Source organism: Penicillium soppii (assembly GCF_028829465.1).
Source record: "Penicillium soppii strain IBT 18220 chromosome Unknown utg000010l, whole genome shotgun sequence".
In the NCBI taxonomy this organism is placed as follows: Eukaryota; Fungi; Ascomycota; class Eurotiomycetes; order Eurotiales; family Aspergillaceae; genus Penicillium; species Penicillium soppii.
In genome coordinates, this window is record NW_026643240.1 from 3765807 (window position 1) to 3781685 (window position 15879).

Consider the following 15879-nt stretch of genomic DNA (forward strand, 5'->3'; position numbering starts at 1 on the left):
GGCGTTTACCATTTCCTCGGGCGATAACTTCATTAAATAGCTTATAGGGTGTATCCATGGATCTTGAATTGGCTTATGTATTAACGTTTATCTCTAAGCGAAAGCCGCATTTATCTATGGAATCAATGCAGCATCATCTAGCCATGTACAGCAATTGATATTTACAGGGGTAGAGAAACTCATTATCATTCGTCACGTAGCAAGAATCGAGGGGTTTGCCTTTAAGCGCTCGATCGCAGCATTGGCAACCTTCACTTCAGCCTCCTCAGCAGAGGCACACCCCTCCACCACAGCAATCTCAGTGTTGTTCACAATTGCAGAGCATCGATACGTAGCTCCACCCTTAGCCTCCACCCTCTTGCGCTTGAAGACAAGGGTACCCAATCCCTTAACCATGCTCTGAGCGATATTCCGCGGGTGAACCACGTTTACGCCGTCGGCGATGATTCGTTGAATGTACCATACCAAACCGACACGTTCAACGAACTCCTGGCAGACATCAAGATTCCCGCCACAATCGATAAATATCGCTCCAAGGACGCTCTCGATAATATCAGAGAAGAACTTGTCTGGACGTAGGCGGGCAAACAGCTCCCATGGATACTCATTTCCATGGCTGAGTGCATCGTGAATCTCATCGCGGAGACCTTGGTGCCGCTCGAGACAGGACTCGCGGGCGGCCATGACATTTGGTCCGTGGGAACGAAGGAATCGCCATAGATAAATCTGATCGTACCGCTGGACGAAGTTGACTTCGCCGTTGGTTGTTTCGATGTCCATGGATTCGTCTGGAGCGCATAGATCCATGCAGAAGAAAGCGAGAAGATTGGCGTTCACAACCGAGTGTTTGAGAAGCGTCATTGGACCCTGATCCATTTCCACAGGGTGGGCTGCTATCACTGCCATGACTACCATGTCCAGAATAGCGTCACCGAGGAATTCCAAACGCTGGTAGGATTGTGTTGTCATGTCGTACTCACACGAGGCATGAGTGAGTGCTTCTGTCAGGAGCGCTGGATCCTGGAAAGTATACCCTATCAGGCCAGATAATCGGTGTGGATCGATTATGTTGCTGACGCCCTTTCCGGCGGGTACGATCTCTGGTGAGATGTCACTAGTGAAGAGATTGATCTCTGGCAGGAAGCGATGGAGACAGGCCTGCGCTTTTCGTATACCACCATCGACATATGCTGCACCGATGAGAGATTCCACCACATCTGCTAGAACCTTGCTCGACAGGCGTCGCTTGCCTTCTTCTGGGGTCAACTTGTTCCTGATCAAAGGCGCGGCCCATTTGCGGGGAGTGAACCGGTTCGTCAGAATGAATGCATCGATGCCAGTGTCCAGGGCCGCACGAGCAAGACGGGTATTGTTAATGAGCTTGTCGCGACTTTCCGAAAGATAGCCCTCGTGCCATTTGGTGTTACGGAAAAACAATTGACAGCTGACAGTAAACTTCAGAACAGAATCACCGAAGAACTCGTATCTCTGATAGTTAGTGGTGGCCTGTGCGAGGGGTGTACTGATGGCCGTAATGACATGCTGGATGTCTTCAATCCCGACTCCTTTCAGAATCGTGTTATTCAATTGATGGGCTACCAAAACAGCCTCCAATCGATCCAGGATTGCGGATATCATAAGTCCAAACACAGCCTGCTTGGCTGGCAGTTTATCCACGTCGCATGATGAAGCTGGGAGAATGAACACTTTCTTCGGTGCATCTGGTTCCACATCTTCGGTGTTCGTCGAAGTTCGCATCTGAAGCAGATTACGTCGCCGCGGAAGGGAATGGCATTCCAATTCAATGGACGACGACTTTGATACCACGTCAGGGACAATCCACTTAGTGAATATGCGAGGCTCGCTGAATTTGGCCTGGTCGCGGATGATACCCGCGGGAGGCAAAGTTGGGTTCCTATAGTATGCCTCCAGTGCAGACTCTTTTCCATCATGCTCAGTGAGCCATTCTCCTAAACTCTCATGCGGAACATCAGGCACGAATAGAGCCACGTAGTCACGCTCCTCTCCCCGTAGCCGTGAACTGGGGGCTTGGAGATAAAGGAATGTAGTTCGTCTCATCTGCTCTAGTTGCTCCGGTGTTGTATCCCAAATTGGAACAGTTGATTCGAAAGAAAGAGACAGAGTAGTTTGCGGGTCTACATGGAGAGAAATCAGATGAGGCATCGGTGTCATTCTTGGTAGAATCAAACAGATCGCCAAATTCTCATCGACAGAGCCATCATTGGATATCCGTAACCGAGTCTTATAAAGAGGGCCTGAGTTCCAGCCTTGTGTTAGATCTAGGTAAGGGTCATACTGGGTCATCCCTTCGACAATCGATGGGATAATCTCTTGTTCAGTAAACCTCAACTCCGGTTTTCTTGCCAATGGCAAGAGATTGTCATTCACCAGACCAAACGCATGTAAAGCTTTGTAGGCTTGGAATGCAGAATCTTTTCTGGCTGCCCGTTCAGTGCGCCACATGGCTTTGCTCCGAGCCTGGCGAACACTCGGATGCACAGAGTTCGGCAAGGTGATAATACCGCGAAGCAGGCCTTGGCTGTCCTCCTCAAAGGAGAACATCGGCCGACTGTCGGCATACTCGGCAACAGGCAAGACATCACAGAAATGGTACAGGTGCTGCATTGCATCTTCCGCCGTCAAAAGCGCACTGCTCAAGTGAGTAAACGTCCATCCACAAAAGGCTAGGTCCTTGCTTACTTGGTCTTTTCTACCCAAAGTCTATCGCTGACGTGTTCATGGACGGCTTCTTGTTCCAATGCCTGCTGGCGGTCACGCTCGCCGTCCTGGTACGCTTTTATCATCACTTCTTCCAATCCCTGCCATTTATGGATATCCATCGAGTCATCGTCACTCGAGATCATGATAGCGAAGACCGATTCCTTGTGCCTAGCACGGCCACGGCGCTGGACAAAGGATTTGAGATTTGCAGGCTTGTCGAAACATACCACCAGACTGCATGCGCTGACATCGATTCCTTCTTCGAGAACATCGGTGGCGACGATCAGGTTCTTCCTGCCAGCTCTGAACTCTTCAAGAGTATCACGCTGCATATCACGGTGAAGCAGATCACCGAGCGAATCCTTGCGGTTAGTATTGCTTGCCCAGCCAACAAAAGCACCACAGTTAAAACTGTCTTTTGTTTTAGGGTGCAGTGACAGGATGCGGACCAAAACACTGACGGTCGCCCGCCTTTTCGCAAAGATCAATCCAGAACAGTCTGGTATATTCGATGTGTCCAAATAATTGAGGAGATTTTGGAGTTTCGAGGAAACATGATCACTCTCCTGGTCCACATCAGGTGCAGGCATTGCAAGCAGCAGTTCCAAAAGGTAGATTCTTTCCACTTGGTCCAAGTGTGACATTTCACTGGCGTCTTGAATCGATCGCTGCAGTTGGTCAATCGAAGCACTGATGTAGAAGTCCGCGGCCCAGCCTCCAAGTTCCTCCCAGATATGGCAACTGCGCTCAAGGAACTTCCTGAGTTGCTCGCTGCAAAATGTCTTGCCACTGGCGAGGACCTTCTGCAACTCAGTTGTTTGCTCCTTTTGTCGTAAGTTTTCGACCCAAGGATCATCCTCTAAGTTGAAAGCGGCACAGCATTTAATGAGGGGCGAGAGCAACCTGCTCCCAAAACCATATTGATCTTTGTCGCATGGTGCATAATCAATACGTTTCAAGAGGGGGCGATTTGTGCTTTCCAAAAGCTCAGTTCGATGCGTGCGTGGAGTTTTGCACAACGCGTTCAAATTGAATTCAATTCTTCTGGGATGAAAGGATTAGTGAATGAGGTTCTCATTAATACAGATTCAACCAACTTGAGTTCATCCTTGCTTGACCGAACCACTGGACTAGCAGTGAGACCTAATATTCCAGGCACAGAATCACGACCGGACCTCTGTAGGGTAGGGTGATAGTGATTCTGCATGATCTTGTTTGCGGGATGACGGCCCTTACAATGATGGGCTAGGACATGTGTTAATCACAAAATCAAATTCGCATACTCGATAGGTTTTGCTACCTTCATCGAACACAAGTAGTGCAAGTTGGTACATTTGGACGAAACCATGGCCCAAAGCATCAGCCAAAACGGCATGGGTTGATACAACCACTCGAACATCTTCCAGCACCGCGTTCCAAATCTTCTGGTCCGTCCACCGATCGACGTTGTCCATACCAGTCAAGATCTTCGTCTTCACGGAGGGGATTTGGGTAGTGATGACTTCATGCTGCTGGAGGCACAAGGCCACTGTAGGAACAAGGAACCAGATCAACTAAAGATAATGAGCCAGAACTAACTATAGGATTCAGTAGGCAAGTATACCTTATCAGGAGAACAGCTCTCAAGCTCGGAAATCATCCGAAGAATGGCGCTTTTAAGAAGATGTCAGAAAGTTTGTTGGACAGAAAAGAAGAATCTGAATGAAACAACACACATATGAGTTTTGCCACTTCCAGTATCCATCTGGCGAGCGTTGTCAGTATCATCCGTCCAAGTCCCCAAAGACTCACTAGCATACCGCGACAATGATGTTTTCCTTGCGGCTAGCCTCTAACATTTCAAGCTGGTACCCACGGGACCGGTAGGCAGCCTCAGTGCTGCCCATCAGACCTGCTGATGCCATATTGAAAGAAAAAAGGTTATCGAGGCTATTCGCTAGAGTGAAAACCAGATCAAAAACAACGCTTATTCCATGCAAGAGAAAACACTAAAAAGATACGAGAAGAAGAAAGAGGCAAAGCTCTTGGTGGGGCGCGGGCATCCCGCAGCAGCCATCACGCGGATTTAAACCAATCAAGATCAAGACCATAAAACTAGTCCCATTTGGGCGATTTGGGTATACTTCGACCACAGACAGCAAACAAATTCTCGAGAACGAACAAAAGAGCATCGGAAAAGGCGTCGAGATACAAGGATAAGATGCAAAAACCTTAATGATTTTCTCAAATTATGATTCTATCAACCGAGGTGTATCAAAACACCCGTATCCCTTGACAACGCTCATCTCATCAACATCTGAATGTTTGGTCTTGAATGACCAGCCAGAGCAGGAGTTATGCAGAAGATCTGCCCCTTTTTCGGTAGTATCTTTCCAAATACAAGCTCCAAAGATACCTAATTCTGACACCACATCGCCTCCATCAACACCGTTTGGGCCTACCAACACATTCCATGACACTGGGGTAAGAATACGTTCCATGAGGACGTAAGATGACCATCGAGAGTCAGGAATAGAAGCGAGGAACTCCGGAATTCGGTCATAAACATTATGACCTCCACCTTCCAGAGAAGGTTTCAATATATAGTTCGAGCACCGCCGATCACTGACTAGTTTTCGAGCACGCAGGCCCTCTGGGGATTCATCTAAAGGATGGATCTTGACAAAGGTTTCATAGAGTTCTTTCGCCTTTTGAGAGGAGATAAACCGTTGAATTTCCCCAGGAACAGTCAATGATTGTTGGACTTTCTTAAAGGTCGATATGTGCGACAAAATTGACGGGCATTTGATGGCAGAAGAGATCTCGATTCGCAGACGTGCTTCCCGCCCAGTAAGGTCATACTCGTGTGCCTCGTATCCAGCTCTGAGATAAGCGACAGAGACTTCCATCGGAGCTCTCCCTTTCCGCCAAGGTGGATGGAATAACAATTCTCGAGACTCGGTAAGGGAGGTATATTGAAGAATGTCGTCTCCCCAGTCGAGTCGATACGTCAATATTGGCTTTTCTTGGTTCCATAATGCGTACTCTATTGGTCTTTCATCTGCAATATTGAAGTTGTTCGGTTGCACAATATACAGAATAGCCGTCTGTCTCGATGCTTTGCTCTTTGGGGGGCCATATGCAGTATGAGCTGTAGCCAAAAAAGAGGCAAGGGACTCTATATTGTCATTTGGCGGAAGTGATGGGGTGTCTTGTTCATGTGCTTCGGTTCCCGTTTCAAGATCATAGGCACCGATTCGAGTCATGTAACGATGCATATCTGCAACCCTTTTTGAGTGGCTGGCACCCGCGCATGAAAAGGCATTGAATTCGACTTGTTTCAGTGAGGTTTTGAAGATATCTGATCGAGAATCAGGAGAGCTCTGATCATCCAAATGCAGCATATAATCAGATCGGAAGATTCCAGCTGAGATCTGTTGCGTGATTCCTGCTCTTTTGGCTTGTTCATAGATATCCCATAGCGCGCCTGCAAGAGGCTCGACGGGTATAAGCTCTTTTGTTACTTTGTACAGCCAATCTTCGTCCCCAGCAATAGCAGCGTAAAGCTCATTGTATATAGGCTGAAGACACATCGCCCGGCAGAACTGCAACCGCGGGAAGACAGTTGGAAAGACAGTGACTCCTACCGGATATGATAGCACACTGTGTTCTGTTTGGGACTCAATCAGCTTGAGTAGGGATCCATGATTAATTTGCCAGTCCTGTATTTGACCCAGCAACACGAGTATCTGCTCTTCGCTTGGCTTGGACGCGTCTTCTGTAGGGCTGAAGGGCATGGTCGGACTTTAGAAGGACTGGAAAGGAAATGCCAGATGTGAGTTAGTTGCTGCAATTATTTTCAGAAAAGAAGCTTTGTGGGCGTTTTAAAGCGGCTGATCTCAACGAGGCTGTGCTTCCGCCTGTCGACAGTGCCCCTTGGAGGGAGTAAAAGAATGCTAACCTTGTAATTGGTGGGGGTTATTCATTTTGGAGCCTATCATAGCCCATGAAGGTAGGGAGGAAATCGATGTTAGAAACCATGGTCAGGATTTGAATTCCTTGGATATATATTGTGTAGTGAGTACTTGGGATCGTTTCCCCATAAATGATCTGGATCACCTGGGGAAATCCCCCCACTACCTTCACCATTGACCTCATCGATACTATATATATTATTGAGCAGAACTCTATAGTTTTGAGTGTGATTGTAGATTAATGGTTCTATAGCAAAAGATTTGTGAAGTATGAATGTGGTATCCAACGTGCGTCCAAGTCTCCCAAAGATGAGCCACATACGTGACTAGGTTGAAATATACTCAAAACCTCCAATTCCCGGGATAAACGGCCAAAAAAACAGCTTTGCCACGGAGAGGAAATCCGATTCCTGAACAACCCGAACGAATAAGAAAAGAAATACGAAGAAAGTAACGAGTCGTGGATCGGGTCGATTTGGCTGGTCACGTGCGCCCCAAGAAAAAGTCATGATCTTTGCTGTTCACTGCAGTCTCGGGCCAACTCCAACGATTCACGACTCTCCGCCGGTACGCAATCGGTGATCTGCTTCTCTTCGCGACTCGATAGCCGTCAATTTCCTTCACACATAATGGATCACACACGCGATCCTTGCCCTTGGGTCGCCCTGAGCGATTTCGGTGGTGCCTTTTGCATGGGTGCCATCGGTGGTTCCGTTTGGCACGGTATTAAAGGTTTCCGCAACAGTCCCTACGGCGAACGCCGGATAGGTGCGCTCACGGCCATCAAGGCGCGCGCTCCCGTTCTCGGTGGTAACTTTGGTGTCTGGGGTGGTCTATTCAGTACAGTATGCTGGGCCCTGAAGACCCTTTTCGATGTACGAGGTCGCTGACAGCCTGTTAGTACGATTGCGCTATCAAGGGAATCCGTAAGAAGGAGGATCCTTGGAACGCTATCATCGCTGGTTTCTTCACTGGTGGTTCCCTTGCTGTCCGTGGTGGTGTTAAGGCTGCCCGAAACTCCGCGATCATGTGTGCCGTCTTCCTTGCTGTCATCGAGGGTGTTGGTATTGGTTTCCAGCGTATGATGGCCGATAACACAAAGCTTGAGGTATGATCAATCTGTAATTTTCCGATTGAACCGACTGGAGTCGAAACCAAGATGTGCGCTAACCACCTTTCTACGAACAGCTCCCTCCTCCTCCCCCAACTGAGCAGAAGGCTCTTGCTTAACTCTCCCTCGTCCGTTTACGAAAGCGATTGACACACTTTCATCCGATCGCCGTCAATTCATTCTCCCTTCTACCTCTGTCTTCATAACAACCTCTCCACATTGAGTCTCTCTCCTCAGGTGTTCGGTTTGGGTCATCATTCTTCAACATGGCATAGAGCTTCGTTCCCGTTCTCTTTACCCGCTTCTAATACCACCTCCGACGGCCTGTGATTTCTCGCAGCATTGTATTTTATGGACGGGTTCATCCTCATGGCTGGTTCCCAGACCGGCGTGTCTGTGGCCGGGCGGCTGAACAAAACAATCTCCCAATTTACCTGGCGAAAAAGCGTTGAATACGGGGCCATGTTTGATTCTTGTACATTAACGTATCGCTAACACGCATAAGACGCATTTTATACTGTATATGTCGATTTGGCATGAGCCCTTCATTGACCACAAAAACAGCCCGAGTAGAACAATTAAGGTGTATCAACTGATAGGTCACTATCGAATTATCCATAACCATGGAAACACCAGCTCTACATTGTTACAATACGAGGCCAGGATCTCAACAAAGTCTTTCATTCTCTTCTCACACCATTTGCAAATTCTCTGGGACCAATCTGCCTAACAGCTCTACTGATCTATTCGACAGGCCAACGAGCCTGTACTTTCTTACCCAATCCAGCTCGCTCAACAACTTCCTTACTTCTTCTCTGAGCTTCCCGAACAACCTCTTCCTCATTCATCGTCAGCAACACTCCATCCCGAACAACAACCTTCCCGTCAATTACAACGGTATCAACATCCCGTCCTGTGGCGGTATAGACAACCGCACTGACGGGGTTGAACCAAGGTTGGCTATGGATCCCGCGAACATCAATCGCTACGAAGTCAGCTTTCTTCCCGATCTCCAGGCTGCCAATTCGGTCTGCCAGGCCCAATGCTTTGGCGCCGTTGATGGTCGCCATTTCCAGCACGTCCTCTGCCGGGACGGCGGTCGGATCTTGCGATATTCCCTTGTGAATGATCGCAGCTAGTTTCATCTCTTGCAGGAGGTCACATGTATTGTTACATGGGGCACCGTCGGTGCCCAGCCCAATGTTGACTCCTGCTTGTTGGAGATCGGGGACTCGGCAAATACCAGAGGCGAGCTGTTTGCGAAATAAATGGTTTTTCTGGAATGGGGCCTTCATGTTGGAAAACTTACCTTTGCATTGGAAGTTGGGCAATGTGCCACATGCGTTCCTGAAGAAGAGAGGAGCCTTGATTGTATTCGTTAGTCTCGGGTATGTAAATTCAGGCACGACGATCAATCTCACTTGATATCGGAATCATCTAGGTGGACCATGTGAACAAGGACCGTGGAGTCGCTCAGCAGACCAACCGAGTCACAGTATGACATGGGAGTATGAGAGACCGACGAGAAGAAGTCACGGTCGGCCTTGACCTCGGCGCAATGCATGGTGATAGGGATACCCTTGTCCTTTGAAATGGCTGTCATCTCTTTGTAGAGTGCATCGGATACTCTGACATGCTGTTAGAAATTGACAGCTAGGTGACAATTGCATTACATACCCTCCAGGAGTCCTGGCACCAAACCAGACTCTGATTCTGTCATTGGCTGCGCCATTCCACTTCTCCCACATTTTCACAGTTCCCAGGAGTGAAATTTCACGATTCTCAACGAGACCCGGATGCATGGCCCATGCATCATCTTTGGCATATTTAGCAATGTCCATGACGATTTTGCCCAGACAGCCACGGATGCCGCTTTCCTCAACGGCCTGACAGAGTCCGTCAAATCCGTATCTATCTGCGAACTGTGCGTTGATTAGCCTTAACACCGAGAGAAGTATCGTATCACGGTCCAAGGGATATCATACCATGCTCTCCAAAAAGCAAGTGGTGCCCGATTTGAGCATCTCTCCAATGCTCAAGCGTGCGGCAGCGTATCCATCCTCTGCAGTAAAGTTACCCTGAAGAACCCAGATACGTTCGCACAGCCACGAAACCAACTCCAAGTCATCAGCGGTGCCTCGTAGCAGGGTCTGCGCCGTATGCATATGTGTCGAGATCAGGCCCGGGATGATGATGCGACCGGAAAGATCATATTCCTCTTCATCGGGATATTTTCCCTGGAGAACATCGGTCTTGCCAACATCATTGATGGTATCGCCGACTACGCGGATTGCGCCGTCATTGATGATACGACGCGACGCATCGACAGTCACGATAGTAGCGTGAGTGTACAGCATGATGGATTGGATCGGAAGGAAACAGAAAGCTTTTGATAAAAGCTATTCCTCATTTATAGCTTAATCAAAGTAATTTAAACCTCAATTCAGGAAGAGCGAAGTTATATGAACAAAATAATAGCGATGGATGCCCCTCTGTCCCGGCACGAAACCGGAGACGGAGAACGCCGATTAGCGAGATGATCCACGTTGATAAGGTAAATTCAGCAACCTCCATATTTTTGTTAGAGTGGAGAACTCCGATACTGTTTGTTTGACAATCGCTTCAATGGTATCAGTGACCAACTTACGGAACAGAAAGAAATAAGGAAGTTGATAGTCACACGGCTCGCACTTCCTAAAGCAGACCTTTAGCCTACTCTTTACTCGTATTTTATTCCACCCAGATCATTCTTAGGCGCATAGCAGCAAAAACAATATTTATATAACGTCGTGCTCTCGTATGTACTCATTATAACTATCCACAAACAAATATCTAGACCTAGAAACTTTTTTTCAGCCACTGGGTCTGCGAGTTACAATATCCAAGCAAACCATTTAGTCCCCACTCCACACCCATGCCACTGTTCTTGTGACCGCCGAACGGTGCAGTAGGAGAAAGATCAAAATGGCTGTTCACCCACACACTGCCGGACTGAAGCTGATCAGCAATGTGAGTCGCACGCTCGAAATCCTTACTCCATACAGAGGAGCCGAGTCCAGTTTCTAGAGCGTTGGCACGCCCGACGACCTCGTCCTCATCGGACCATTTCATGACAGGTAGGATTGGAGCAAACGGCTCTTCTTGAACGACCCGTGAGGTTTCGGGGGGATTGTTGATGATTGTTGGGTGGATGTAGTATCCGGTGGAGTCTTCGATCGTGCCTCCCAGAGCAGTCTGGAGGTTCTCGGTGGTAATACTGCTGAAAAGGTCTTTGGCTTTGTCGAACTGCATCTTGTTCTGCACGGGTCCGAAGAATGTATCTGCCTCCGTGCCATTGCCGACTTTCAGGGTCTTGACAAAGCCCACTAGCTTTTCCAGGAACTCGTCGTAGATCTTCTCGTGAACGTAAAGACGTTTGATCATCATGCAGATCTGCGAGCTGCAGAGATATGAAAGGATACCGATCTTGGGAATGATGGTGTCGATGTCAACATCTTCACAGATAATCGCAGGGTCATTGCCACCCAGTTCAAGTGTTACACGCTTGAGAGTCTTGGCGCACGACGCCATAACCCGTTTGCCGGTGATAATCGATCCAGTAAAGCTAATCTTATCAATCTCATGGTGATCAGTGAACATGGGACCGAGGGAATCATCGCCGCTCAGACATTGGATCACGCCTGGAGGGAAGAAGGGAATGGCAAGCTCAGCCAACTTCAAGTCACAGTATGGTGTGAACGGAGATGGCTTGACAATAACGGTGTTTCCGGTGTAGACAGCCGAGGCAATCTTACCGACAGCCAGAAGAACAGGGAAGTTCCAGGGAACGATTGCGCCTACCACACCGAGTGGTGTGTAGCGTTGTACAACCGTTCTATCCTCGGTTTCCTCAATGACGTTGTTCTTTATTTCAATTGAGGTCAGACCTTTGATCCAAGAACTTGCCATTCCAACCTCCACAGATGATTGAGTTAATGGCTTTCCTTGTTCCATTGTGAGAGTTCTGGCGAATCCCTCGGCATTGGCCTCAATGGCATCTGCCCACGCACCCAGAGCCTGTCTCCGCTCTTCGAAAGAAGTCTTCGCCCAGGTTTTGAAAGCATCTCGAGCTGCCTTGGTGGCTGTGTCGAGATCATTCTGAGCGGAAACAGGCACGGGTGGGTTGAGCTCACCGTTGGCGGGGTTAATTCCATGTCTAGTTTCAGTGGTTTGTGTCAATTGATTATTGATCACATTGGAGAAAGTCTGCAATTGTGTTAGAGATGAGCTTGTTCAAGATTTAAAGTAGATCAACTCACGGAGAATTCCAACTGTGGGGCCATTTTGAAAATTGTGGGATATACAGCAGAAGAGGGGCGCTCGTGTTGTCGAGAGTTATGTTCTCGCATAGAGCGAACCCGCCACTTTATATGATTTGCTCATAGGAAGAATAAGCCTAAGTGGATCAGGTGTCTCATTTTGATAGGAGCTCTCAAAAGTCGGAAGTAAGACTATTTGTGCATTTGTATAGGCGTAGGCTTCAAGCCCTTTTGGGTAAGGCGCATCTTGGCTATAGTCAAAATGGCCCGATAAGCAACGATTGCCATGGAGTCTCGAGTCCACGTTACCTTGACCTATCAGAGGCGGTGAAATGTCAATCTTCAAACAATTTCACTAATTCAGTCAACTTTTTCCGAGTGATGTGACTCTTTCAGATGTGATTCGTCGTGCTTTCTCAAAATTTGGGTCTTGGTGTAGTGCGGGCGTCTGGGGAGTCCCCAGATAATTCAAAGTTGGTACCTGGTGTCGCTGAGCTTGGGGTAGATGCATCATGTGCCCCTTCCGAGGGGGTCGGTTGTTACCCGATTTCGGAAGCCAAAAGACATACTAAGTGGAAGTCCCTTAAGGTTATTGGTTTACTGCAGCTTGAGCAGTCCTCATGTCGGGCAGTAAGTGCCTTATTTGCGGTTGGAAATCGATATGTGCCATTGAGATCGAATGGAATGAAGCAATCCCCTTGAAGTGTCAAGATGTGTCGAGATGACATGCACTTAAGTAGTGTTTGGGTAAAGGCAATATATCCACATTACAAGACGTAATGATAGAAAACAATCAGAACAGAGCAAATGATCTTCACTTATTTCTGTCTACCAATTTGCAGAATCAAAGGGTTGCACGGCGATTGTGACATTCGAGGCAGAATGTGGGCACTGCGAAGGGGCATAGGCGCCAAAGGTTGGGTGCCTGATTATGCCCGATCTATGCCTGATTGGGGCCTGTAGATGCCTGATTTTATACAGGCAGAAATTAAAACACCTGCATTATTTGGCGTCTATGGCCCTTCGCAGAGCACAGACCCCTTATAGATGACATCACATTTCAATGTTCAAGCTTCACCCGCTTTGCACACGTTTGACTCTGCAACCTGCTCTCGTTCGCAATTCTCACAGGTTCATACCTATTCGGCATCATCCAGACGTAGCCCAATCTATATCCTTGTCCTTACCTTGTCGATCTGGTCGCATTTCACCAATCATCTTGAGTGCTATTTCTGGCTTGACCCTTGCCGTGTGGCTTACGCGCACGATGACTGGAGAACAGCGAAGATCGTCGCCCGGATGACGTCCCACTTGAACGCCTCTGCTGTCAACATCCCCAACTTGCCTATCTTCGAAGGCGATATTATGCTTGGCATACGTTGTTCGAAATATTGTCATTTGTACACTGTAGAGATTTGTTATTTAAAGACTCTGAATTATCGTGCTGTTTTGAAGTTGATCAGATCAAATTCAATCCACTGAATATCAATCATATTATCTACTTCACTTCAACCTTATCAAATCATATCAATATCAAAATAACAAAATGTTTCATCGACGTCGCCCAGCTACTACCGTCACGCGCACCACCAAGCCAACGCTGATGACCCGCCTTAAGGGACGAAATGCCAGATCCCGTACCGTGAAGACTACAACCACCACAGAGCCAACTCATGCCCACGGCCATACCCATGGAACACGTGGAACCCATGGCACTCATGGCCATCGTGGTCATGCTTACAATACCACCCCTGTCCATCACCACCGGCGCAAAACCACCATGGGTGACAAGTTTTCCGGTGCTATGTTGAAACTAAAGGGAACTTTGACCCATCGCCCCGCAGTAAAGGTAAGAGCTCAATGACTGTTGGTTTGATATTCCTACTGACATCTCAAACAAGGCCGCCGGCACTCGCAGAATGCATGGTACTGATGGCCGTGGCGCACGCCGTGTTTATTGATTGATACCCTGTACAACATCATGAGTTATGAATTTTTGTCCGCTTTTACTTGAGATCTTTGGGGTTTATCACTGTATTATAACTAGCTTGAATTTGGTGCTGTCATCGGCTTATGTCTCCCACAATATATATTGAACTTGTGTTCTTTTATGGTAAAAACATTCCATCTCATATATGCTAACCTTGGAAGTTGTCAACTCGTATCATAAGTGCCTATCAAGCCATCCTCGTTTCTTTCATATGTGAGATAGGGAAATTGTTTGAAATTGTGCAGTACTCATTGCTTTGTGCACGGTAGGTAGCGAATGAGGTTGACTTACCAAAGCTGCACAACGAGCAGTGCGTAGAAGACAAACAGTTTGCACAACCACCGCTTAGCAGACCCGGGAAGACCCTACAAGATGTTCAGGGCTTTGGTCTTCAGCCCAATCCTTACAAGGTGTGTCGGTAGTCAGACCCAAATTTACACGAGGACGGAGACAACATTTTTCAAAGTACCGTTTAGTCGGGCATAAATCGTTCCAGCAAGCAGGTGATGCAACTGGAACTCACGCTTCGCCGCAAGTAGCTGTGGCCATTGGATCATGCTAGCAGCGGCAATGCCATTGGGAGAGGAGTTTTGCCACCGGGGATTGAGGAGATGCGCGGCCCAAACACCGGGGGTCATCAACTTTGCTGTGGCCGATCAACAAAGGAGAAAAGAATGAGACGTGGTGATGCTTGTTAATTGGAGGCCCAACTGCCCTTCTGGCTTCGTGTCTGGGTCTACCTGCTGGACCTCCGGGTTAGTCGCGAGCTGAGACTCTGGTTTAGTGCTTTCAGACGTTTTTACATATGTGTACCGTTAGCAGCGAGGCAGCAATGGTGGCCCATTCGAAGATTGAAGGCTTACTGGCAATTGCGACGTATTCTGGGTTGTATCTCTGGAAATAGGATGGAGAGAAGCTTGAACCGCGAACCTCAGAGGTCAAATAAACAACATTGTCCCGCAAAGGGGAAAGGTGAGGAATATTGCAGGAGAAACTGCTGGATTGATAACCACTGATAGGGGAAACAAAAGAGCATATCATCCTATGTGTGCAGAATAGGTGATATGAAGAATGATGAAACCTCGAATCTTCGAAGGAAAAGCTCTCTCTATATAGCTAGGGAGGCATGACAAACACATATAAGCAAATCAAGTGAATGCACAAACAAGCAAACGTCCACGCTGCTATATCCACTATAATGTTATCAACTATGCTAAATCACTCGACGAGCACTTTCGGAAAACCATTCTCCTTCAACCGCATCGAGAGACCCAGCAGGTGTTTTCAGAAGCATCTGAAAAGCGCATTCGCCAACAGAAGCAAATGAATGACCTCTATCAAAGTTTGGAACTTGCACAGGCTGAGAATAAAAGCTTGCAACAGGGTCCGGCCTTCTTACAGCAGAGCTTGAGGGTCTAGGCCATTTCCTTTAGCAACATGCTCTTTGTTACTCAGCGGCAAAGCCAACAGCTTGAAGAACTCGCCGTCAAAATCGCAGAGGCTTTGAAACTTGCCGACCACTAGACTGATACTTTTACTCACAAGATCGATTATTGCGGATTTTGATTGAGCGAAAGACATGGCTCTCAACGGTGGATGCCTCATGGATGGTTGCAAGTGTGGACATCATCTGGGTGTTGTGGAATTTACAGTTTGATCTATAGATAAGCAATTGTACCGTGTTCATTCTATTTTACTATCTTACTTATTCAAGCAACAATTATATTGATGCTTTCATCCACTTTATTAAAAATTCTCAATCTTGCGGTAGATGGATTATTGGTA

The 15879-nt window shown here is 47.7% G+C and overlaps 8 protein-coding genes across 8 annotated transcripts; 2 read left to right on the forward strand and 6 right to left on the reverse strand.

Moving 5' to 3' along the window:
- Positions 1-192: 192 nt before the first annotated feature.
- Positions 193-4646, reverse strand: N7529_012106 (putative RNA helicase/RNAse III; the record flags this gene model as incomplete). Its single annotated transcript, XM_057247632.1, has 7 exons — positions 193-2671; positions 2722-3786; positions 3840-3987; positions 4043-4295; positions 4346-4394; positions 4458-4486; positions 4542-4646. The coding sequence occupies 7 exons, from the start codon at positions 4644-4646 to the stop codon at positions 193-195; spliced, it is 4128 nt and encodes a 1375-aa protein (XP_057092981.1).
- A 324-nt stretch (positions 4647-4970) lies between these two features.
- On the reverse strand, positions 4971-6518 carry N7529_012107 (glutathione synthetase; the record flags this gene model as incomplete). The annotated part of the gene is made up of 1 exon (XM_057247633.1): positions 4971-6518. One exon carries the CDS (start codon positions 6516-6518, stop codon positions 4971-4973), a length of 1548 nt encoding a protein of 515 aa, XP_057092982.1.
- An 806-nt stretch (positions 6519-7324) lies between these two features.
- Positions 7325-7925, forward strand: N7529_012108 (mitochondrial inner membrane translocase subunit; the record flags this gene model as incomplete). Its single annotated transcript, XM_057247634.1, has 3 exons — positions 7325-7540; positions 7597-7803; positions 7884-7925. The coding sequence occupies 3 exons, from the start codon at positions 7325-7327 to the stop codon at positions 7923-7925; spliced, it is 465 nt and encodes a 154-aa protein (XP_057092983.1).
- Positions 7926-8549: 624 nt separating this feature from the next.
- N7529_012109 (amidohydrolase) lies at positions 8550-10163 on the reverse strand (the record flags this gene model as incomplete). Its single annotated transcript, XM_057247635.1, has 5 exons — positions 8550-9059; positions 9116-9170; positions 9228-9434; positions 9484-9728; positions 9792-10163. 5 exons carry the CDS (start codon positions 10161-10163, stop codon positions 8550-8552), a joined length of 1389 nt encoding a protein of 462 aa, XP_057092984.1.
- A 481-nt stretch (positions 10164-10644) lies between these two features.
- Positions 10645-12128, reverse strand: N7529_012110 (aldehyde dehydrogenase family protein; the record flags this gene model as incomplete). Its single annotated transcript, XM_057247636.1, has 2 exons — positions 10645-12051; positions 12105-12128. 2 exons carry the CDS (start codon positions 12126-12128, stop codon positions 10645-10647), a joined length of 1431 nt encoding a protein of 476 aa, XP_057092985.1.
- Positions 12129-13650: 1522 nt separating this feature from the next.
- Positions 13651-14065, forward strand: N7529_012111 (uncharacterized protein; the record flags this gene model as incomplete). Its single annotated transcript, XM_057247637.1, has 2 exons — positions 13651-13953; positions 14006-14065. 2 exons carry the CDS (start codon positions 13651-13653, stop codon positions 14063-14065), a joined length of 363 nt encoding a protein of 120 aa, XP_057092986.1.
- Positions 14066-14528: 463 nt separating this feature from the next.
- Positions 14529-14732, reverse strand: N7529_012112 (uncharacterized protein; the record flags this gene model as incomplete). The annotated part of the gene is made up of 1 exon (XM_057247638.1): positions 14529-14732. The coding sequence occupies one exon, from the start codon at positions 14730-14732 to the stop codon at positions 14529-14531; it is 204 nt and encodes a 67-aa protein (XP_057092987.1).
- A 757-nt stretch (positions 14733-15489) lies between these two features.
- Positions 15490-15721, reverse strand: N7529_012113 (uncharacterized protein; the record flags this gene model as incomplete). Its single annotated transcript, XM_057247639.1, has 2 exons — positions 15490-15614; positions 15637-15721. 2 exons carry the CDS (start codon positions 15719-15721, stop codon positions 15490-15492), a joined length of 210 nt encoding a protein of 69 aa, XP_057092988.1.
- Positions 15722-15879: the final 158 nt, after the last annotated feature.